The following is a 24,141-nucleotide window of genomic DNA, read 5'->3' as shown; positions in this document are numbered from 1 at the left end:
AAGAAATTACCCCTCAAATCCCCTCTAAACCTTCCACCAATTACTTTAAATCTGTGCCCCCTGGTTTTTGACCCCTCTGCTAAGGGAAATAAGTCCTTTCTATCCACTTTATCTATGCCCCTCATAGTTTTATACCTCAATAAAGTCTCCCCTCAGCCTCCTCTGTTCCAAGGAAAACAGACCAAGGAAAACAGACCCAGCCTATCCAGTCTTTCCTTAGCCAAGATTCTCTACTCCCGGCAACATTCTTGTAAATCTCCTCTGTACCCTCTCTAGTGCAATCACATCTTTCCTGTAATGTGGTGACCAGAACTGCATGCAGTACTCAAGCTGAGGCCTAACTAGTGTTTTATACAGTTGAAGCATAATCCCCCTGCTCTTGTATTCTATGCCACGGCTAATAAAGGCAAGCATTCCGTATGCCTTCTTAACCACCTTATGTACCCGACCTGCTACCTTCAGGGATCTGTGGACCTGCACTCCAAGGTCGCTCTGTTCCTCTACACTTCTCAGTGTCCTACCATTTAATGTGTATTCCCTTTCCTTGTTAGCCCTCCCCAAATGCATTACCTCACACTTCTTCAGATTGAATTCCATTTGCCACTGTTCTGCCCACCTGACCAATTTATTGATATCTTCCTGCAGTCTACAGCTTCTTTCTCCGGTATCAACCACACAGCCAATTTTAGTATCATCTGCAAACTTCTTAATCATACCCCCTATATTCAAGTCAAGATCATTGATATATACAGCACAAAAAGCAAGGGACCTAGTACTGAGCCCTGCGGAACCCCACTGGAAACAGCCTTCTAGTCACAAAAACACCGATCAACCATTACCCTCTGCTTCCTGTCTCCGAGTCAGTTTTGAATCCAACTTGACACTTTGCCCTGGATCCCATGGGCTTTTAACTTCGTGACCAGTCTGCCATGTTAGTTAAGATGGTAAAAATAATTTTGTTCAACAGAAACAAAAACTTTAAGAAACTATTTGCTTTGGAGGACAGTTAGTTGTCTTGGCCTTGGAAAGCAAATAAGAAAAGGTGATTCAAGCCACCTGGCATGCTCCTCCCAAAATCCATGTAAAATGTGTCCTATCATACATAATATCATCAATCATTTTACTTAAATTCAAAAGTACACAGCATTGATTACGCTGTTCATTTATCCAACGCAGTCTGGCTCTTTATTTGAAAAGATGCAGTCAATGTTGTTCGGTACTAAAGCAGGCACAGGCTGTGTAGAAAAGACTCAAAGGCCCCAAAATTTACAGGGGTGCGGGGGAGTGCGGTTGCAGGGGGGAAATCCGGAAATCCTGGCAATGCAGAAATCGTGACCTATTTAATGTCAAGGCCTTTTATCATTTTATTACTTTGTTTCCTGCCTGGCAGCCAGCCAGAATTGACAGGCTGGCCAGCGGGGGAAGGCAAGCGGTAGAAAGCAACAGACCCCGGCAAAGGGGAGAGATCATGGGGCAGAAGGGGGAGGGAACGGACTGGCAATCCTGGCGGGGGGGGATACTGGGAGCGATTGCCTTTTGAAAGTCCATATACACAACCCTCACCAACCCTCTCCGTTACTTCACCAAAGAACTCAATCAAGTTTGGCAGACACGATTTGCCTTGAACAAATCATAGCTGACTGTCTTTTATTGACCCATGTTTTTCCAAGTGACAATTTTGTCCCGAATTATGGTCTCCAAAAGTTTCCCCACATGTGTTACATTTGCAAACCTCCAGTCCTCTGGCACCACTCCCATATCCAAAGAGGATTGAAAGATTATGGCCAATTCCGCAATTTCCACCCTTACTTCCCTCAGTAACCTAGAATGCATCCCATCTGGACTGGGTGACCTTTCTACTTCGAGCACTGCCAACCTTTTAAGTACCTCTCTCTATCTATTTTTATCCTATCCAATTTTTCTACCTCCTCCTCCTTTAAAGTGACATTGGCAACATCCTCTTCTTTTATAAAGATAGATGCAAAGTACTCATTTAGTACCTCAGCTATGCCCTCTGCCTCCACAAGAATATTTCCTTTTTGGTTCCTAATCAGTCCTACCCTTCCTTTGACTATCCTAGATCATGAGTTGATCGACTTGAATTATTTTCTGATGCACAAGTAATTTATCCAAACAAAATTATTTGCAGATTTCAATTAAGTACTATACGTATCTCTACATTACTAAATGCAAACTCACAAAAGTGGCTTAATTTATTAGCGCCATCAAATTGCAAACTCTAACACTGCATTCATACTGAGTTCTAATGCCTACGTCCAGGCCGAGTACATGAACCCATCAGGCCAGTTCAATTGGAGCTGTCCTGATCATACTGCTGGTGCTTAATAGGACCGGTCATGTTTATTTTACACAATTAGCAACCTCCCTCCCCCACCCCTCCCCATGTTATTTAATATGGCGGGCAGGGTAGACAGCAGGTAGTATCCAGTGGATCCAATGGGTGAAAAGGGAAAACACAGACATGCATCAAGTCAGTGTTTACATTTTCAGTTTCCAAATGTATCCCTGCGTAACTCCTACCCCAGAAGTGGGTGCACTTTATTTTAAGACCATTTCAAAGTGCCGAATTCTAATTATTTTCAACAAAACCAATAGTTGTATTTTCATGCAACTAACCAACTACCTTTCTCTGGATTTCAGGTTTTATTTTTTCATAACTATGTGAAACAAGTATGATTGGATTATGCAAATTTTGAACACTTTTAGCTGATACTGTATAAAAAAATCAATCATACTAAGCTCAACGTGACAGCTGTATACCATTATACTGCTTAAAGAAAAACCGTTGTAAAAATCAAATTGTTTAAAAGCTGGCTCCCCTAATGGCTGACTGGATAAAAGGCACCTGTTAGTGTAGCACTAGCACAGGTCAGAATGTCACAGTCACAATTCTCAGTCTGTGCTGAATTAGCTAATTGACTAGGCCGGGGGGGGGGCGGCGGTAAAACAAAAACAGGGTTCCTATTTCCAATCGCTGTCCATAGATCTCTACTAGAAAGTGTGATTGCATGGACACCGAGTGAGAATAAGACCAAACTCAGATGTGATGCTTTTCACTATAGAACAGCTTGCCTCCACTCAGACAGGAGCGATGGATACTTGAGAGGTACCAGGGAACTGCCAGTACCCATGGAGCAATACCTCAGCATGAATCAGCAATTTCAAGCGAGGACATTTAAAAAGAGCGCGAAAATAGGAACACTTGAATGGTGTTAGCACCTTTATACCAATATAAATTGTTATTTCAGAGATTGCATTGTATTGGGGGCGAACACCGTTTATTATTTATGGACTGGTGCTGCAGACAGCTGAGTTTCAGGGCACAGCTGCTGACAGAAATGCTGCCTAAAAGAGTTAAAAATACCCACTCATGTAGAATGATGTCAAATTAAGGTAGAGGTTAATGAGGTTTTTTTCACATAAATAATATTCAAAGATGGTTCACTGACTATTATTGTAGCTGGGGACATATGGCTGAGTTAACCTGCCAGCTGTTTCTAGGAAGTTCTTTAAATATGTTTTTGGTACTAGAATGATGCCAACGTCTTCAGTACTTAGTGAGCTCTCAATTTATTTTTGTGCATAGATTTTACAGAAATTAAGTAGAAAAATAGTAATTACATTCCTATCTATACAACTGAAGCAAGGTTCTTCATAAAGAGAGCAAGCTAATTCCTGTTGTGCTCTATGGAACTAAGAGTTAAACTCAGGATTTTATTATATGATTGGAGAAGCATTCTTCCTAAACTAGAAGGAAGCCCAGATCACAAATGTCTTCTTTTTTAAGTAGAAAATGTGATTATGTTAACTATTTGCATGTAATTAGATAGCTGGGAAACTATGTTCTTGCCTTCTTGCCATTGAGCACGAACTTCCACAATTTTTGCTGAATCTGGCAAAGCAGTACTTGGGTGTAACCTGATTCAGGTTGGGAATTCTGGGAATGTGGTTCCCCCGAGCAGTGTGGGAGTGTGTGCATTCTCCCCGTGCCCTAAATTTTGAGCTGAGGTCCAGAGGGCATCTGGATTAGGGAATCCTGAGCAGGCTGCTATACCAGCTTTTAAAGGATAAGAAGCAGTGAGTCACTCATCTTGACAAGGTGAGTGCCTTGCAGATCCAGGCTATTTGTGTGCCAACTGAAGCACATGATAAAGGTCAGTCTCTAACTGACATGGCTAACCTGAAAGGCCACACTCCTGCTCAAAACCTACAGAAAGCAATTCCACTGTGAAGCACTTAACATGGCACTGGGATATCGAGCAACCCAGAAACTGCATAACACGTTAAATATATGCTTCTGCATAAGATGGAAAATTTATACCACTGTTTGGGAGTCAAAGTAGAAGGGAGATCATCTTAAATGCTATCATCAATGGTAAGTACTACAGGTGGAGGGGGAGTACTTGATATAAAAGTAGTGTCCTAGGTAGTCATCCTTCTCCTTTCGGTTATACTTGATTTAAAATTAAAGGTAATGTGCAAGTAGGAGGATTAGAAAATAATCTTTTTAGCACTTTACATACTGATTGTACTCACGATGCTATTGTTGAACAGAGCATTGCAGCATGGCAATTACAATATTCAATCTGCCTCAATTTTAAAATTCTCATCCTTGTTTTCAAATCCCTCTGTGGCCTCGGCCCTCCCTATTATATCAAGTGCTCCCCCTCCATCTGAAATACTTACCATTGACTATAGCATTTAAGATGATCTCTCTTCTACTTTAACTCCCAAACAGTGGCACACATTTTCGACCTTGTGCAGAAGTAGATATCTCCCTGGCAACTGTCTGAGGCTGAACCAGTCTATTCGCAACCTTGGTGTCATATTTGACCCCGAGAGGAACTTCCGACCACATATGCGCACCATCACCAAGACTGCCTATTTCCACCTCCGTAACATCGCCCAACTCTGCCCCGCCTCAGCCCATCTGCTGCTGAAACCCTCATCCTTGCCTTTGTTACCTCTAGACTTGACTATTCCAACCCACCCCTGGCCGGTTTCCCACATTCTACACTCCTTAAACTTGAGGTCATCCACAACTCTGCTGCTTTTACTCTAACTCGCACTAAGTCCCGCTCACTGACCTACACCGGCTCCCAGTTAAGCAACGCCTCAATTTTAAAATTCTCATCCTTGTTTTCAAATCCCTCCATGGCCTTGCCCCCTCCCTATCTCTATAATCTCCTCCAGCCCTACAACCCTCCGAGATATCTGCACTCCTCCAATTCTGGCCTCTTGAGCATTCCTGATTTTAATCTCTCCACCATTGGCGACCATGCCTTCAGCTGCCAAGGCCCTAAGCTCTGGTATTTTCCTCCCTAAACCTCTCCGCCTCTCACGCTCCTTAAAACTTACCTCTTTGACCAAGCTTTGACTCATCTACCCTAATATCTCCCTATGTGGCTCGGTGTCAAATTTTGTTTGCTAACGCTCCTGTGTCGCGCCTTGGGCCGTTTTTGTACGTTAAAGGCGCTACATAAATGCAAGTTGTTGTTTATGTAAGAATAAACACAGAAAAGTCTAGCAACAGTTGGCAAGTACAGTGCTGGAAAGTCATTTCTAATCTTCCTTGTTGCCTGTTTTGTTTTAAAGTAAGCATAAATCAAAAGAATGTAAAGCTACCTGGAGCAATATCTCTGCACGAAGTATTTGCCTATCGTACAGATTTTTTTTTGGCATTGTGCAGCACCAGCCTCCACTTTGCAATATACTGGTCGCAATCTTTTTTGGAGGGGGGTAATGTTTGCTGCAGTAGCCCAGACAATGAAAAGTTTGAATTTCCTGATATTTCAAGGAAGGCTGTTTCTGCCATTAAAGGCCTTGAAACACTATCTTCAACATGTCTGCAAAGTAAAGGAATTACTTTGTTTATGGGACCCCTTATACTTGAGCATATATGGCATATTTTGATGGGGAAGGCCGACTATATGTTTCAGAAGCTCCTTGTAGATGCATTCACAGCTGCAAACCTTTCAGCCATAATCTTGGGTGAGCTCTCACGTAGCAGATGGCCCAACATGTACTAAAGACATCAAGGGGGCTAAATTCGGTTGATTTGCACCTCCCGTTAGCACCCTAAGGGGCGCAAATCAACTAGCACCTGGGCACGGCGGCGCCAACGCCTCCCGCCAAATTCAGCGGGAGGTTAGCAGCGACGCTAACCATTAGCACCGCCGGCAATGATGTCATCACTGTGCACGGCGCCCCACTCGCGCCCTGGCTGTAATTTGGGTGTCATCCCCTGACTTACCGCCAGACGTCATGTCCGCTGGGCCTACCTGCGGCCAGGGCGACGCTAGTTAAAGGGGAGGTGGCGGGTGGCCATTTTTGTTGCTGGCCGCCTGCCAGCACCTGCCCTCGTTGCTGTCCCCGGCCCCCGTGAAGCCGTTCCCCACCCCCCCGCCGCAGGGTGCTGGCTGCTCTCCGTGAGCCCAGCACTCCTCAAGTGCCGGGCTCGTTTGCCGGCACTCCCAATCCCTGGTGCCTGGGATGCGCTGCGCCAGGCCCCTCCCCTTTAATAAGGGATGAAGGCCTGCAGTACCATGGCACGCATTAGCACCCCGGCGAAGGTAGAGCCCCAAAGGGGGCGCTACCCAATTTTTACCCCCAAAAGTTCCAAAGGTAGAATCCTTAAAAGCATGGACTATCTAGTCAAGGTAGTGGAATCGAGAAGAGAATACTTGGAAGGAGAATGAGGAGAAATGTCTGAAAATCTAATCCAGGTCTTTGGATGGACACGGAACAAAGAACATTAGAAAGGGGATCACAATAGCAGGGATGAAGTCCTGCTTAGGGAGTTTCAGGAGCTGGGCGCTAAATTAAAAAAACAGGACCTTGAGGGTGGTCCTCTCCTGATGACTACATGAGCCACACACTAATTGGCATAGGGATAAACGGATCAGGAAATTAAATGCGTAGCTGAAAGAGTGGTGTGCGAAGGACGGTTTCCATTTAATTGGACAGTAGCATCAGTGCTGGGACAGGCTGCACCTAAACTGGAATGGGACCAAGATCATTGCTGAGATGATAAAAATATGACTGTAGAAAGAACTTTAAACCAATAAAGCAGGGGTGGGCGGGGGGAGGGGGAGGGGGGTCGAGCTGAAAATAACGAACAGAAGGATAAGAAAGAGAGCAGATAAGGACAAAGGTCAGAGTATAAAAAGTGTTAAAGATTACAGCCCTGAAACTGCGGTCTCCCTGATGGCGTCGTAATCCATTTGAAAGACCCTGCAACTTCTAGGTATCCGCATGCGCGAAATCTGGAACTTACGATCCGTCAAGGTACGCCTTGACAGGTCATCCGTACCGCATAGAAACTAAGTATTGCCGGTGCAGAGTTGGGCTATTTGCCCAATAACTGCCCAGTAATTGCCCACAAAACTCTTACAGCTGGTAAAAAACAGACATAGGGCCTGCTTTTGCAGTGTAAGGATATATATAAGCCTTAAATTAAATATTTAAAAATCAAAAATTATGCACACACTTTAAATGAGTTTATGCAAATATTGGCCCAGATTAAGATGTTTAAAATTATTTATCAAAAAATTTAATTTTTATTGACAAAATAAAATAAAGGTGCAATGAAGGGACTTATGAATAAAATTGCAATTCAATACATATACATATTATTAGAATTCTGTACATTGCATAATTATTTGGGGATTCCATTGCATGTCATTAGGGGATTCCCTTCATAAATGATTGCAATGGAATCTGCCTTAGTGAAAGGAGGACCGGGCCCACGTGATCCCAGGGACGCTGCCGAACCACCTGCGTCCCCGGGCTCTTACGCTGCCGTATGCCTGGAGGTCCAATGCCGCAACTCTACGCAGCCTGGACGCCTGGAGGTAGGTTCGTAATGGTTTCGCAGGTCGGAGGCGTACTCCGAAGGTATGCCTCCGATTGCAATTTCTCGCCCAGCATAAATACTCGGGGAACGGAAAAGTTTAACAAAAGTAATGAATTGTCTGTTAAAAATAAAGCAAGAGCGGTTAAAAAAATATATTGTTTGTATAGCAATGTACAGACCATCTGCAACCAAAAGTGTGATATGTCAAAAAGTGTGTGAAATACACCATCAGAGCATATGGGCAAGGTGGGGACAGTTATCCAAATAAGAGTTCTGGATCTAATGCATGTAGCATGAGAAATAAAACAAGTGAGGTAGAAGCACAAATTCACCTTAAAGGGTATGGTGTAGTAACCATTACAGAGGCTTGGCTACAAGGTAAAAACAGTCTATCCAAATTGCAGTCTAGTCTTAGGGTCCTCCCGAGAGAGCTGTACATTAATACCGAAAGTCATTGAAGAAAATCCACTCACATCTAAACTCTAATCATCCTCATTTCCATGTGTAAAATGGTGCTATAATATGCACTGGATGCAGGGATTTAATATTTTGCAACCTCTAGCCTACGTTGAGGTGGTTTAATTGATAGCAGATGGTAGACAATACTCCTAGTATTTGTACATAAAATAGAATCTTTTGGTTTCTCCCTAAAACTTGCTCTGGATTTGGCTGGAAACAAAATATGATTGAATGGACACCACTGCAAATGTGACAGCTCGTCACTTGAATACTGAACCTGACCTTGCATGACATCAATATGCGGAGTATAGTGCAAAAAGACAGAAATAAATTACTTGTGTGTGCTCTACACTTCAACATATTTGAGACAGAAATGTGAACGGCACTGCACTAAGTCTCCCAGTGTAAAATCTTGATAAAATTGAGGGAATTGATTAAAGGGGGATTAAAATGGCAAGAGGATTGTCACACCTAAATCAAAAGTGCTTGCTACTTTTTGAAAATTATCCAGATTAATGTTACACTAACTACCATAGGTATTGTTTTTTTTCCATTCAGTAGAATTCCGCTAAATAGGAATTAGTATGTGGAAGGCAACAAATGAGGAAGAACATATTTTAGTGCAAATCCTGTATTTTTCAATGTTGAAATTTATTTTCAATCCATATTTTGCAATAAACATTGAGATATTTTTGGTAACGGTGCGAGTTTTGCAGTGTTTAGGGCAGTGCATTTATATATACATAAATGAAAAGTGCCGATTCTGAAAGAAAACAAGAAACCAATGACCATAAGTCACTTATCATGTCTGGTGCAAAGAAATTGAGAAAACACAACTGAACATCGAGTTGGACGCTGATGTTTAAGGACAGAAAGTCGACTGATGCGTTTAGTTTGGTACGTAGAAGTGTCTTTCTATGCCTGATCTGAAAAGGGACCCGAAAGATAGAGAAAATGACTTGTTCAATGTTGAGATTTCATCAAACTTTAAAGTAGGAAGACGTGCCAGTTCTTTGAGATTTTGAAACATCAAATCTGACCATGCTAATTTACATTGGCCCAGAATTTGCGGTGGATAATAACAGCGAACGATCAGCATTCGCTGTTATTACTCCTTTGAAACTGACCGCAACGTCAGGATGCAGCGCATGCACATCCTAACACTGAAATCCTGAAGTTGCGGTAGTCATTCACTGTTCCAACACTGACTGCGTTGTGCCCCGCCCCCCCCCCCCCCCCACCACTGCCGGCAATCAGAGTAATCTGTGAAACTGATGAAAACATGAGCTTTTCCGTGGTAACATCACTGTTAAATACCCCACTAAAAGTTAGACCCTTTTAGATTAGGTGCAACTGGGGTTTTAACAATGTATTGACTGCAAAACATAGAATATGGCCCTGAGAAACTAATTTTAATTTTGTCTAGTGTCAAATTTATCCATTTTAATAAAAATTACAATTTTTAAGAAACGTTAACTTTTTTTAAAAAAGTTTGTTCATCTTTATTTCAGGTTTACTTTTTCCCCCACGCGAGGGCTCCAATCTTTCTTTTGCTCTCTATAACGGTTTTTAAAAACTTAGAATAAAAGGAGCTTATTCACTTCCTAATTCCCGGGCTGTGAGAATTCTGCATTGTTATTGGCTGCTTAGACAGCTTGTTGATGTCACAGCAGCATGCCCGAGAGATTCCCCATTAACTTACACTGATCTCAACAGAACGGTAGAAAAGCCAAATTTCTCACCAGAGATCACAAGGGAGCAGTAATTCCTCCCCAAACGCGTGAGTACAGAAGGAGTACTCACGCGTCTGGCCGGAGGAAATGCCGGTTTTCAGCATGCACAGCGCATGCGCTGAAAACCGGCATTTCCTCTCCTCCAACCCAAGAGTTGAAGAGGCTAGCACGTGCGCTGTAGGGGGCAGCGCGTGCATCTTGGATTTCCTCTGTTTTGGGGGATTTGCGCATGTCTAAAGGCCTCCGGTCTTTACGTTTGTAAAAAGCACACGTAAGTATTTATTTTTACAGGTAAGTGGTGTTTTAGTGTAATTTAGAAAAAAAATTTCCACAGGTTTATTATTTTAAAGAATCTACAATAAGGTAAGTTTAGTTTTAGACCCTTTTTATTAAAAATTTATTTTTTTCAAAAAAAAAATTGTTTAAATTATTATTTTTTAACTTATTTATACTTAATTTAATGATTGGGATGTTTTTTAAATTTTTATTTAAAGTTTAAGTAGTGTTTTGGGCCCCCGTAGTTTTCATGAGTTTGACAGTTCTTACTCTCAAACTCATGAATGAACCTTCCCCTCCCCTGATTGGTTGTACAGTGCTCACCTGATCCCAGCCGGCACATCGCACTAACTACGCCGTTGGATCAGGTAAGCACTGCGCGCTGACATCTGAACCGGGCCTGTCACAGGAAATGCAAGCAGGCCCGGGCTTCAGATGTCAGCGCGCAGGGTGAGTGCAGATCGGGGGCTTGCATGCGCGGCAAGCCCCCAACACCAAGTTCTGGGCCATTGTCTTTGTGGGAAGCTTACTTCGGGGCCAGCGTCGAATGCCTTTGCTTTGCCGCTGCCCGCAAATTACAGGACAATATCTGACATGGGTAAAAAAATAAAATATCTTTAGTTAAAACCTGCATATCTTAAAAATTGTTTGGATTCTACATTGGTTTTTATTTTTTAAAAAGGTACACCACAAAAATGTAATATACAAACAATGTGGTGCCACTGGATATATAAAAAGAAAGGTCTTCTGGGCGATTTGCACCATAACTTGTCAAAATGCAGGTCACAAATTTCAAGCAGACTACTGGAAACATATAAAATGAGGTGAAAGGCAAGCAATTCCTCAGGATACAAATCATCTATGTTCTGAAGGGTTATTAAGGTATTGATCTACAAAGAGTCTGAATCCACAGAAATGTCTTAGGTACAAAAGAAAATAAGCTCTTAAGCCAGTTATTTCAAGTGAGCATATCCACCTGTTTCCAAAGAATTGAGGCAGTGCTGCAGGTTTCAAACAGCACAAAAGCCCAAGAGATTTCTTGGTATAAAGCTTAGAGGATCATCTATCTGGATAGTTGGCCTTGAAGGAACAGTGGTGTTAAATAAATTGCTAATTCCTGTTCGGAATGGGCAGATCTTTGGATATGCCCAAAAGATGAGAAACTATGCCCTTCAGCGTACTGTCCAGCAAGAATAATACAGGAATATAGTAGGGGGGGACATTCAAACCATTCAGCTTGCTCCATCACTCAAGTTCTGTTTCGGGATCCAAAAAATTCAATTGCTCACACCTCAAGCTTATCTCCCTTTGCACACACCAAATCAATTCTGTATAACATGGACTGAGTTGAGGACAGAGACTAAAGCTAAACTGAAAAACAGGTTCAAGAGCTGAACAAATTCTCTTCAACACTTCTACTGAGCCTGTGCTTATATTATCGACTATATTTTCCTTGTTTTCAAATGGAAATGAAGTATATAGATATAAATTATAGAGATAGTGGGGATGGAAAATAGAAACATAGACAAGTGAACGAGAGAGATAAAGAGATAGATAGATAGAGATGAAGCTTAAAAACACTTTTAAAACACCATGCACTCTGAGAAACAAATGAATTTCCATGTGCACACTGATGGAATATTGGCCATCCTTATTTATAGGATTGTTGGAAGGTGCATGAGTGGCTACATATGTACAGTGAATGATGCCTTAGGCCTGCAGGAGCCATTAATGCAGCAGAACTGTAGTTGTCTTTGCTCTTTCAGGTAATACTGAGGTTTACATAGGTGGGTGGGTTGAAATAAGATTCCAGTTACCTCTTTAATTAAGTTGTGTTCTGCAAACTATTACGTGGAATGACTGAGGAGAACTTGAAATACGGTGAGATTTGCTTATAACTGTTACTCCATGTTCACTTACTGGCTGTAAATAAAGCAGCTTCATGATTTGTATCTGGTCACGAGTCTGCCTTTTGGAGGATTGGAGAAAGGCTTCCGTGAAAGATTACAGTATCCATTCCAGATTACAAAGGGTCTCCCTGTTAGATCCCTGGATCACACTCACTGTTTTATGACTCGATATTGGGTAGCGAAAGCAAACAGTTGGTCATAAAGGATGCGCGGTCCATTTATGGGAGAGACCTGTGACGCTTAAACAGGGGATATTGAGAGCAAACTCCAAACTTCAAACAGTCAAACACAAGACCTCCTGCACACACAGGTAGCAGACTCTTATGGTAAAACTGCTCGCTAAATCATGCTCCTCCTATATCCTCTACATTCTGGCACTGGCTCTCGCATTCTGCTCCTGCCAAACTGGAGATGCCCAACAATGACTGCTGCATGCTGTGGGGTGGAGAATTTCTCAGTGCTTGCCACTTAGTCAGTTCTGAAGTGATACTTTGACATTTTCATTTGACAAATGAGTTTGGATTCAGGGCACATTTTTCCCCCCACACCCCAACTGGCCTTGAACAGCAAGAGTCAGTAATGGTAATAAGGGATGAAAAGCACGTTGCTGCTTTCTGCTGGCTTTGCTCATTTGCACATCTATGTTTACAAACACAGAGGAAAATATTCTCAACAGCTGACAATCTATTTCATAATTAAATGATGCTAAGCATGAAGTGGTTATTCAAGTACAATTTGTCTTGTAACTTCTTATATTGATGTCTTCTGATTCTCCCATTCTGGTTTTATACAAATCATCCCTCAACACCGACCTGGTCAATTCCTGCAGCTACCCACGGTGGGTTCATTTTTCGTTATCAAATAGGTTCTGAAGGTTTAGTGCACACCGCCACTGAACACACACTAGTTTTAACACACACTTTAAAAATGCATCGTAGAGAACAGGGATTGCTTTTCCAAATAGGTTTTGCTTTATAAAAGACTCAAATGGAGAGAGTGGGTGGGACAATTTATCCTTAATTATTTTGTCAAACAAAACACAGAGCTGAAGATACTTACAAAAAAAGTGACACATATCCTGTACTGATTCCCAAGCTTCTGAAGTTATTTCTCTTTTAAGTAGTACAAAAAATACACTTAATCCTTCGCTGTATTACCTGCTAAATCTATTTGCTTACAGTTGGATGAGAATGTTCTAGATTCTACCAAACTGGAACAAGTTGGGATTAGTTAGGTGGATTCTTGAAAACTTTACAGGGCGCTGTCCAAGTTTTCAGTGTGTGTACATCATGAGGATAGAATGAGCACCAGATTTTGTTTGGGGGCAGGGAAGGGGAAAAGATGAGTTCATGAACTAATATACGGGGAGCATGTAGAAGGCTGGGGAGGCAGACCGCCATCATAAATTGCGTGATATGACCAAGAACCAGTTCTATGAAACACTGAAGCTCGCTGGAGAATGATTCCATGGGCATGAAAGCCCTTGGTAACTCGTCCATGTGGTCCAGCTTCATGTGTAAACCTTGACAGTGAGTGTTGCCAGGCTATTCAATTGTGGAGGGAGACTGATTGTATCCTTGACCTCTCTACAGACAAACTTTCCAGCTGGGGTCACTTTCCAGCAATCAGCAGCATGAACCCTGGCTGACTTTTGGTTCCCTGGCAGAGGGTTGTTCAACCCAAACATGCCAGCCCACCTGCAAACCTCGCGGAGAACAGCCAATTCAGCACAGGCTGGGCATCAAACCTGGAGCCTTTTGGCAGCTATGGCTTAGTGATGCAATGGGTGAATCATTTAGCCACCAGCCATCTGGGAGCGCCACATTTTCCTTTCTAATTGGAAAGTAATATCTCTTACGGTATTTGAAAGATGAGTTGGGTTGCATAATATAAAATTAGGAAGACACAAAGCATTTTTAGCAATATTTAGGGAAACCTTGACAACAAAGAAATCAAGATTCATAGCTTTTAAAATTGGGTAATTTTGGATTAGGAATACAAGATTCCTAATCCAAAAAGATGAACATTAAACTTGACAACGCTCTCACAGCCCAGGACCCTAATGGGAATTTGATCTCTCAGGTGAAGTCATGATACAAGTACAAATATACTTCACAAATTAGTGTGTGAATGGGGGGGCATGGTTGGGGTAACTCAACAAGGTAGCAGAAACAATTAATGTTCAACTTAAGAGAAAGCAGTCTGTATAATTGATGGTACAATCAACCTTTCTCCCCCCTCCCCAGAAAGTGTCAGCAGTATTGTAGCCAAGCACAACATATGACAAGTGAGCTTGTATTTATAAGGTCTCAACTTTAATTCATGAAATGCAAGTCATCAGCTGTGCAGAGTTTGAATAAAGGTTAATATTCTTCTTCAATAAAGCAACTTTAAATCACATTTGCAACAAAACTCATCTCTCAACTTGGCTGATTACAAAAATAGGTTTTTATTAGCTTAAGGACACAAGAGCAACTAGCTGTTCCATATTCCATGGAGATTAACTATAGTTGAATTTCAAGTAAAAGCGCGTTAAATTCTACTTTGTCATGACACAATCTGAAAAAATCTCAATTACCTATGATTGCTTTCAACGTCATCCAATATGGGTGATGTTACAGAGGTGGAAGTAGGCAGCCTTGGCGATGGAGAGGATATGGGTTCAGAAACTCAATTCAGAGTCAAATAGGATATCAAGGTTGCAAACAAACTGGTTCAGCCTGACACAATGGTGGGACAGGGGGATGAAATCGGTGTGTAGGGCCCAAACAATGGCTTTGGTCTTACCAATATTTAGCTGGAAAATATTGCAGTTCATCCGAGACTGGATGCAAGAACATAGGAACAGTAGACCACCATTCAGCCACTCGAGCCTGTTCCGCCATTCAATTACATCATGGCTGCTCTGTATCTTACCTCCATCTACCTGCCTTGGTTCCATATCTCTTAATACCCTTATCTAACAAAAATCTATCAATCTCAGTTTTGAAATTTTCAACTGACCAAGCTATTTGGTGGGAGAGTGTTACAGATTTCCATTACATTTTGTGTGACATTACCCCTGAACGGTTTAGCTCTAATTTTAAGGTTATGCCCCCTTGTTCTGAACTCCCCCACCAGAGGAAATAGTTTTTACAATTTACAAAATACTCTGATCTATCTTTCTTGGGTCCAAAGTGCATGATCTTGCACTTTCCCACATTCAACTTCATCTGTCACAGTTTTGCCCACTCACTTACTCTATCAATGTGCCTTTGCAACTTTCTACTCCTATCTATACTAGTTACTGTGCCACCTAACTAAGTGTTGCCAGAAAACTTGGATATATAGCTTTCTATTCCTGCATCTAGGTCATTGATAAATATAGTAAAAAGCTGAGGCCCCAGTACAAATTCCTGGTGGACACCACTGGTCACATCCTACCAACTGCAGTACGTACCCATTATCTCTCGTGCCTACCTCCTAACCAATTCCCTACCCATGTCAAAAGGTTGCCTCCAATTTCAGACGCTTTCATTTTTACTGTGCATCCTTACTGGATGCCTTCTTAAAAGTCCATATAAGTAACTTCCATAGACAATCTCTTATCTACTACATTATTGACATCCTCAAAAACTTCAACTAAGCTATGGTGTGGAGATGCCGGAGTTGGACTGGGGTGGACAAGTGTAAGAAGTCACACAACACCAGGTTATAGTCCAACAGCTTTATTTGAAATCACAAGCTTTCGGAGCGCTGCTCCTTCTTCAGGTGAAGTGGAGAAATGCATAAAGACACAGCTTATATAGTCAGAGAATCATGTCAGATGTTTACAGGTAACCTTTCCAACTGCCATTTATCACACCTCGGCAGAGAGATAATCACAGCAGTCAAAGGTGTGATTATCCAAAGTAATGTTTCCCTGACTGACCTGTTTGGACACCATTCACACCTTTGACTGCTGTGATTATCTCTCTGCCGAGGTGTGATAAATGGCAGTTGGAAAGGTTACCTGTAAACATCTGACATGATTCTCTGACTATATAAGCTGTGTCTTTATGCATTTCTCCACTTCACCTGAAGAAGGAGCAGCGCTCCGAAAGCTTGTGATTTCAAATAAAGCTGTTGGACTATAACCTGGTGTTGTGTGACTTCTTACATTCAACTAAGCTAGACAGACATGACTTACCCCTGTACAAATCCATGCTGGCTCTCTGATCAGTTCATGTTTGTCCAAGCGTTCAGTTATTCTGTCTCCACAAGAGATTCTGGAAACTTCCCCTCAACAGTTTCCTGGTTTATCTCTCTCACCCTTCTTAAATAATGAATTGACATTGACGATGTTCCAATCCAAGTGGACAATTCCTGAACCAAGACAATTTTGGAAGATCATGATTGAAGCATCTGCAATTTCCTCACCTACTTCTTATAATACCCTGGGGTGGAAACCATCAGGTCCTGGAGATCTGTAAATCTTTAGTCTCATTATTTTCCCTATTAACATTGTTTTTACTTACATAAAATGTAGTAAGTTCCTCCCGTTGATTTATTTTTAGTTTTCCTCTTATCTCTAGAACTTTATCCTCTTCCTTGACTGAAGACCGATACAAAGTAATTGGGCCAAATTTTGCTGTACAAATAATGGTGGGGATAACAGCGCGCAATTGTTGAAGTGCAAATCGGACTGCAACATTCGGCGACCGCACATGCGCAGATAAACGTGGAAATCAGGAAGTTGCTGTCCAAGTTGCCCAGCTCTTTCAGAAGTATTGCTATACCGGTATCTCGCCGAGAGACTCAGCATTGAAATACACTGAATGGCGTGAGGTTGCTTTACTTGCATCATAAATACCCACTAAACTCAGCAGAAAAAGTTAGGGTTTGTCCATTCCAGTCTAAGTAAATTTTTAACGCTGTGATAAGCAATGTTCCCTCTAACTTTTTTTTTCATGCGTGGTATCTTCCGGTGAACAGCCTACGCGGGACCTCCCGATTGAAGCGCGGCTGTGCACACCTTAGGGGGAACATTGGTGACCAGCCTTAATTACTGCCAAACAACCTCTCGGACACTAAAAATTAACTTCAACAAGTGCGGAATCTCATTCCTTCAGATTTTTATTATTGTTGGAGATTTTTAAAAATGAAGACATTTAACTATTAAAAAATAGTTTTTACTTTTTCTTTGTCTTTTTTATCTCACTCTCTTAATCCAATCTTTCTTTTCCACTCTATTTCGCTTTCGGTACCTAATTTTACACTTCCTGGTTCAGATGCTCTGCTGTTCTTTAACAATGATTGGTTAAGAAGATACACAGTTGCTGTCCCTGTTCAAACAGGTCCCAGATCCCCTGTAGAGGGCGCTGCACTGAAATGACTCTAATTACAGTAAGTTCCAGGGCAAAATTCCATAGAAAGTCTGTGGGCAAGGGTAAGTGCAATGAATGGCTGGCACCGTTCATTCACCACAAAGCAAAATCCGACCCATTATTTAGCAACTCTGCCATTTCCTTATTGTCAATTACAGTATCACCGGCGTCTGTCTCTAAAAGGCCCACATTACCTTTAGCCACCCTCTTTCTCTTAATATACTTTATTAATATATATTTTCTTATATTCCCTTTTTGCAACTCTTATTACTTTCTTTGTATCCCCTTGTTACTTTTTATATCTCTCCCAGTCCACAAGTTTAGAAGAATGAGAGGTGATCTCATTGAAACATACAAGATTCTGAGGGAGATGGACAGGGTAGATGCTGAGAGGTTGTTTCCCCTGGCTGGAGTGTCTAGAACTAGGGGGCACAGTCTCAGGAGAAGGGGTCGGCCATTTAAGGCTGAGATGAGGAGAAATTTCTTCACTCAGAGGGTTGTGAATCTTTGGAATTCTCTGCCCCAGAGGGCTGTGGATGCTGAGTTGTTGAGTATATTCAAGACTGAGATAGATAGATTTTTGGAATCAAGGGATATGGAGATCGGGCGGGAAAGTGGAATTGAGGTCAAAGATCAGCCATGATCTTACTGAACGGCGGAGCAGGCTCGAGGGGCCGATTGGCCTACTCCTGCTCTTATTTCTTATGTTCTTATCTCCACTATTCTTTGCATTTGTATAAATCTTTTCTTTTAGTTTTATACTATCGCTCACCTCATCTGTTGAATAAGGTTGCTTAATTACACAAGTACAAGTCTTGACCTTTAGGGGTATGCGTAGCTCTTACATTGTACCAAATACTTCTTTGAACACCTCCCACTGTTCATCTGTAGTTTTATCTGTTAACAATTTCCTCTAAGTTTACTGTGGTCAATTTCTGCCTCATCCCTTCAAAGTCAGACAAGATGTGCTGTCAGACTGCTTGTCCAGATATCAGACAAGCAGTCTGACAACACAGAGGCAGTGGAGATGTAGAGCTGGGAGCGTTAGCGTACGTTTGGAAGCTGACCCTATTGGGTTGGGGCAGCATGTAAATGAGGAAGGGAGAGGATGTAAATGAGAAAGGAAGAGGGGCAAAGTTAGATCCTTGGGGGACTCCAGAGATAACGATGTGAGGACAGGAAGAGAAGCCATTGCTGGAGATGCTCTGGCTGCAAATGGATAGGTAAGAGTGTAACTAAGCAAGATGCATCCCACCAAGACGCATAATGGAAGAGAGACATTGGAGAAGGACGAAGTGGATGACCGTGTCAAATGTCGAGGAGGGATAATGCACAATGGTCACATAGGATGTCATTTGTAACTTTGGTTAGGCCGTTTTAATTTTTATAAATTCCAAACAGATCAAATGGTCATTCACGTCACTGCTGTTTATCTAAAGATGGATCATTCATGATCCATTTTTTTTGTATTTATCTAAATAATGTGCTCATATTCACGAAATTAACAATGTTCCCAAATGGGCTGGACTCCACAGAGTTATCCCAACAAAAACTACGACTGGCACTTTAAAGGCCAATACGAAGTAGTAGTGAAACTGCAACAGAGGTGTGAAGTGTGATGGATATTGATTTAAGGCTGAATCATTTGAGATAACAACCATCCAAAGTGTTCACCTCAATGACCGTTTATCATCTGAGGGAATGATAAGTTTAATTAAACAGAGATTATCACAATCTGTCTGAACAAAATTTGGAGCCAGTCTAAGATTGTACAACGTTGACTTGTGCAGCTGTCGACCCACAAAATCTTCCGATTAGTGGAGTGACAAAGAAGCATCATTATTATGGTAGGATGGAGACACTACCAACTCACTAAGCATACAGTCCATGATGGGATTAAGATTTACAGCACATATGTGAAGAAATACCAATAGAAACAAAAATAGTCCCACAATTGTGTCACAGCCAAGTGACATACACTACAAAGCAGTCTTAGCTGATGTTCTTCAAAACCATTGAATCAAACTGCTTCTCACTGCATAAAATTCCCCAATCCAAGCATTTCAATACAAAACTTCAATCCAAGCATAAAATATTAAGTATTATCTGCATTTCTCACACTTACCACTTTACAAAAAATAGAGTTCAAGAACATATTCAATAAGAATCACCTATAGTGGACTACCATATACTAGTTTATATCACATCAGGAAAACTTCACAACTTCACATGACTGCCATTTGAGTTGTAGAGGCCTTCTTCAGAAGTGGAATACATGCTGTAGTATGCAGTTCTATACTGTGAACCCTATTCACACATCAGGAGGAAAAAATAAGTGAAAAGGTAGGTATACTTGAGATTTAGTGATATTGGTGCAACAGCTATTACAACTCTGTTGATAACTAAAATGTGTTTTTTTTAAATTAAATGTTTACTACCCCATTGCACTCACAATGGTAGGTCCAGTATAACACCTCTTTAACCATTAATTCCATGAACACTGGGCAATGTCTTTTTTTTAAAGGAAAGGCAGTAAATGTAAATGATTGTTGCTGCTTGCAAAGATTTTGTTGCCATTTTATCCCTCCCCAAGAAGCACTGAACAGATATATTTACTAGTACAAAAGCAAAATACTGCAGATGCTGGAAATCTGATATATTTACTATTTGTTGCAGGAAATAAAGTTAAACCCTTTGCCTCCTGGCCTTTAATCTCTGCCATTTATGCTTTGCCCCCATCGCCAGGATAACAAATTTAAAAAAGCAAAATTTTAATCAGCTTGGATTAATAGCTACAGAAACTGATCATCTGAATATAACCTTTCGGAGGATCATTGGATAAATGCTAAATTTTCAGTTTGCTGAGAATAAATTAGGGTAGGCGATCTACACCAGTTTAAGCTTAATAATATGAACGCACTTGAACGTAGTGTATTAACCACCTCATGGGCGAGGTTAAAAGCACAGTAATCCCTCTGTGCTGTATCTTTACACACAAAATGCTTGTACCAAAATTGTGTGCAGGTGGCATATTTGTATTCTACTAAACGTTAATTTGAGAATTGATTTACGATTGTGCATGTTTCTACTGGAAAAATAAAACTCTAATGCAAGTAGAAAGCTTCAGCCTGCAACAGGCAGCATTTTGTTGCTCAAGTTGGAATTTTGCATCTTTTAACAAAGAAAAAAGTTCCAATCTGTGTACATGCAAGGTATGGGTGCTCCCGAAACCATCTTTCGAAGCTGGAAAAATGTAATATGATGGAATCAACAAAAAAATCAATTTAAGGCAGAGGGACAATAAACCTCAGGTTTGTACATGCCTGGAAACAGTTCTGTTAGGATTACACACATACATCCAAATTCAATTAGAAGATAGGATTGAGAAAAAAAACAACCAACTCTGCGTACTTACGAGCTTCAATCTTTGCAAAGGTATCCTGGTGACATCCACTGGACTGCGGTCTACTACATTCACAAATCTCGCTTCAGGAATTGCTACAGCACACATCACATGAACCCACCTAAACAACACAAGAGACAATCTGAATAACGTGGTGAACCACAAAGGAATACTGATGACAGTATCAAATTTTTCTGCTGGTCTGCCAGTCTCAATGTTCCAAATATGGTATCAAAGTAATTTTTAATTATGTTGGCCTGTCAAATGTACATGCCACTGAATCTATTTTGATTTCATACACAAATTGGTCGCAGAATATAGTGAAATCGTTTTTTCCCCTTCTTTTCAGTTCATCTAATTTCCAAGTCTATCCATGTACAGAAAAGGCAGAAGGTCAACAACAAATTATTGGCTTTGTTATATAGAGGATATTTCACTGCTGAAGGTGAATTATGGCAGTTCTTTCACTTATGAAAGAAAGACTCATAATTCACGAGCGCCACAGGTTAGAGAGATTTATGATGGTCTTTTCACAAATGAAAGAACGCCTGGAACTCATCATTACCAGCTGCGTTCATCTGTTTACTGTATAGACACACTGCTACTAGTTAAATCATGCCTTTAAACGGGTTCTGGAACACCAACTCTGGGGATTGATGCTGATGAATATTTCCCTCCTTCCTTCCCACATTGCTTTGCACTACTTTATTCCTTTAATCAAATGGTGTTATCATACCATTAGGAAACACTTCTACACGCAAAGGGTGGCAGAAGTTTGGAACTCTCTTCAGCAAAACGGCAATCGATGCTAGGTCAATTGTTAATTTTAAATCTGAGATTGATAGATTTTTGTTAACCAAAGGTATTAAGGGATATGGGGCAAAGGAGGGTATATGGAGTTAGGTCACGGACCAGCCATGATCTCATTGAATGGCGGAACAGGCTCCAGGGGTTAAATGGCCCACCTCCTGTTCCTATGATCCTATGTTCCTACTGCAAGGGAGGAAAAAGAGAGAACACGAGCGAAACAGACAGACAAGGAATGAGAATACACAGAAGTCACTGAAGAGAACTCTAGAGAACAGTTTTACCATGTAAATAAGTAGTTTCTCCAAGTCATCATTAGGTAGTAGTAGATTCAGGATTTTTAACATTCATCTCATACAATTTAGAGATTGGTGTCTTGTCAAAAGAATCACTGTCCTGTTTTATCCTCCTTTTCTACTCCCCTGAGACATCTGCAAATTTAGTCATCTACATAGTTTACTGTCATCCTTGGATACCTGGGTTTTGACCTCATTATCCTCTCTCTCCTCTTGTGTAGATATACTGTGTAATGAAATGTGTTTGTCTTGCCTGTATTCGTTTTGCACTCATGTATATTACCCTCCCCCACACGGTGTATAGTTTCACTTCCTCTTTCCTGACTAATGTAAGACGTCACACAACACCAGGTTATAGTCCAACAGCTTTATTTGAAATCACAAGCTTTCGGAGCGCTGCTCCTTCTTCAGGTGAAGTCCTGACTAACCTGGACTAACCTGGAATGTTCCAGGTCTTGTCTCTTGGCTCCACCCCTGACTTCTCTTACATAAAGATCCCAGGATCTTTATGACTCTTTCCTGCGAGCCAGTCAGTGTGTTGAGATGTTAGCTCTGATCTTAGTGATCAAAAGCCAACTTGTTAAAGTTTATAACTTCTAGTTTTGTGGTTATTGAAGGCACATCAATTTTAATCACTAAAGAATACTAGGATGGATCGACTCCTAAAACCAGAGCGTCTGGACTTGGATCCACATTCTGCTGAAGCATCAAATCAATTTGGACACTGGCTCAAATGCTTCGAACTCTTCGCGAGGGCCTCATCCGCTAGCGAGGTAGATAAACTGAGTCTACTGACTACTCGCGTTAATCATCGGATTTATTCGTTCATCCGGGACGCCACCTCTTACACGGAGGCCATCACTATCCTGAAGGCCCAATACCAGAGGCCAGTAAACGAAGTGTACGCCAGACATCTGCTGGCTACACGCAGGCAGCGACCTGAGGAATCAATGGACGGTTTCTTACAGGGCCTAAAGGACTTGGTCCGGGACTGTAACTGCAAGGCCGTGACGGCCAACGCATACTCTGACGAATTGGTCCGCGATTCCTTCATCACGGGCCTCAAATTGAATTATATCCGGCAGAGACTGCTGGAGAAGGAGAGGCCCTGGACTTAAAAAAGGCAGTGGCCACTGCGCGATCGCTGGCCGGAGTCCCCACACAGAAGTTCACCCAGGAGTCCTACTACAGCGGCAATGTCTCGAGGCCCGAAATGCTACTTCTGCGGCCAGGCCAAGCACCCCAGACAACGATGCCCAGCGAAGGACGCTACATGCTTCAAATGTAAGAAAAATGGGCATTTTAGCAAAGTCTGCAGGGGGAATCCGATTTCCAACTCCGTCACCGCCTCGTGCGTGCCGTGCGTGCCGCCATCTTGGGATCCGCCATCTTTTCCCGACTCAACGGCCGCCCAGGGCCCAACAGTGGCTTCGATCACGGTGGATCAATCCAGGCCACACCCGTTGACAAAATCCATGATGGACATACAGGTAAACGGGAATTTAACGAAATGTTTAATTGACTGTGGGAGTACCGAGAGTTTTATCCACCCTAGCCTGGTACGGCGGCACTCATTAACGGTAACCCCTACACGGAGCAGAATTGCTATGGCTGCTAAGCCGCACACTTCGGACATTTTGGGCTACTGTGTGGTAACACTGACTGTAAAAGGCACGGACTACAAGGATTTTAAACTCCTCGTGATGCCAGAACTCTGTGTTAATGTAATCTTGGGCCTGGACTTCCAGTGCCACCACGAAAGTGTCACGCTAGCATATGGCGGGTCCCAGCCGCCACTCACAGTCTGTGGCCTATCAACCTTAAAAATCAGCCCGCCCTCTTTATTCGCTAATCTCGCTCCGAACTGTAGGCCCAAAGCGACCAAAAGTAGACGGTACAGTCTGGAAGACAGACACTTTATCAAGGCGGAAGTGGACAGACTCCTGCGGGAAGGCATTATTGAATGCAGTACCAGTCCGTGGCGTGCCCAAGTAGTCATAGTTAAAAATAGCGAAAAGAAACGGATGGTAATTGAC

General features: G+C 41.9%; 1 protein-coding gene across 7 annotated transcripts in view; it reads right to left on the bottom strand.

Annotated features, from left to right (window-relative positions):
* The window catches only part of LOC147124839 (lysine-specific demethylase 4C-like), a 645,681-nt gene that overhangs the window by 230,425 nt on the left and 391,115 nt on the right, over nt 1–24,141 (bottom strand). For all 7 annotated transcript variants that reach the window (XM_085993864.1, XM_085993875.1, XM_085993908.1 and 4 more), the window contains one exon: nt 21,015–21,123. In XM_085993864.1, the coding sequence (XP_085849990.1) occupies nt 21,015–21,123 (109 nt within the window). The remainder of the gene's footprint in view (nt 1–21,014; nt 21,124–24,141) is intronic.

This window comes from Somniosus microcephalus, chromosome 1 (genome assembly GCF_052327205.1).
Source record: "Somniosus microcephalus isolate GS21.2 chromosome 1, FLI_Smic_1.0, whole genome shotgun sequence".
In the NCBI taxonomy this organism is placed as follows: domain Eukaryota; kingdom Metazoa; phylum Chordata; class Chondrichthyes; order Squaliformes; family Somniosidae; genus Somniosus; species Somniosus microcephalus.
The sequence above is the reverse complement of the archived record's forward strand: the minus strand, read 5'-3'. Positions and strand labels throughout refer to the sequence as shown.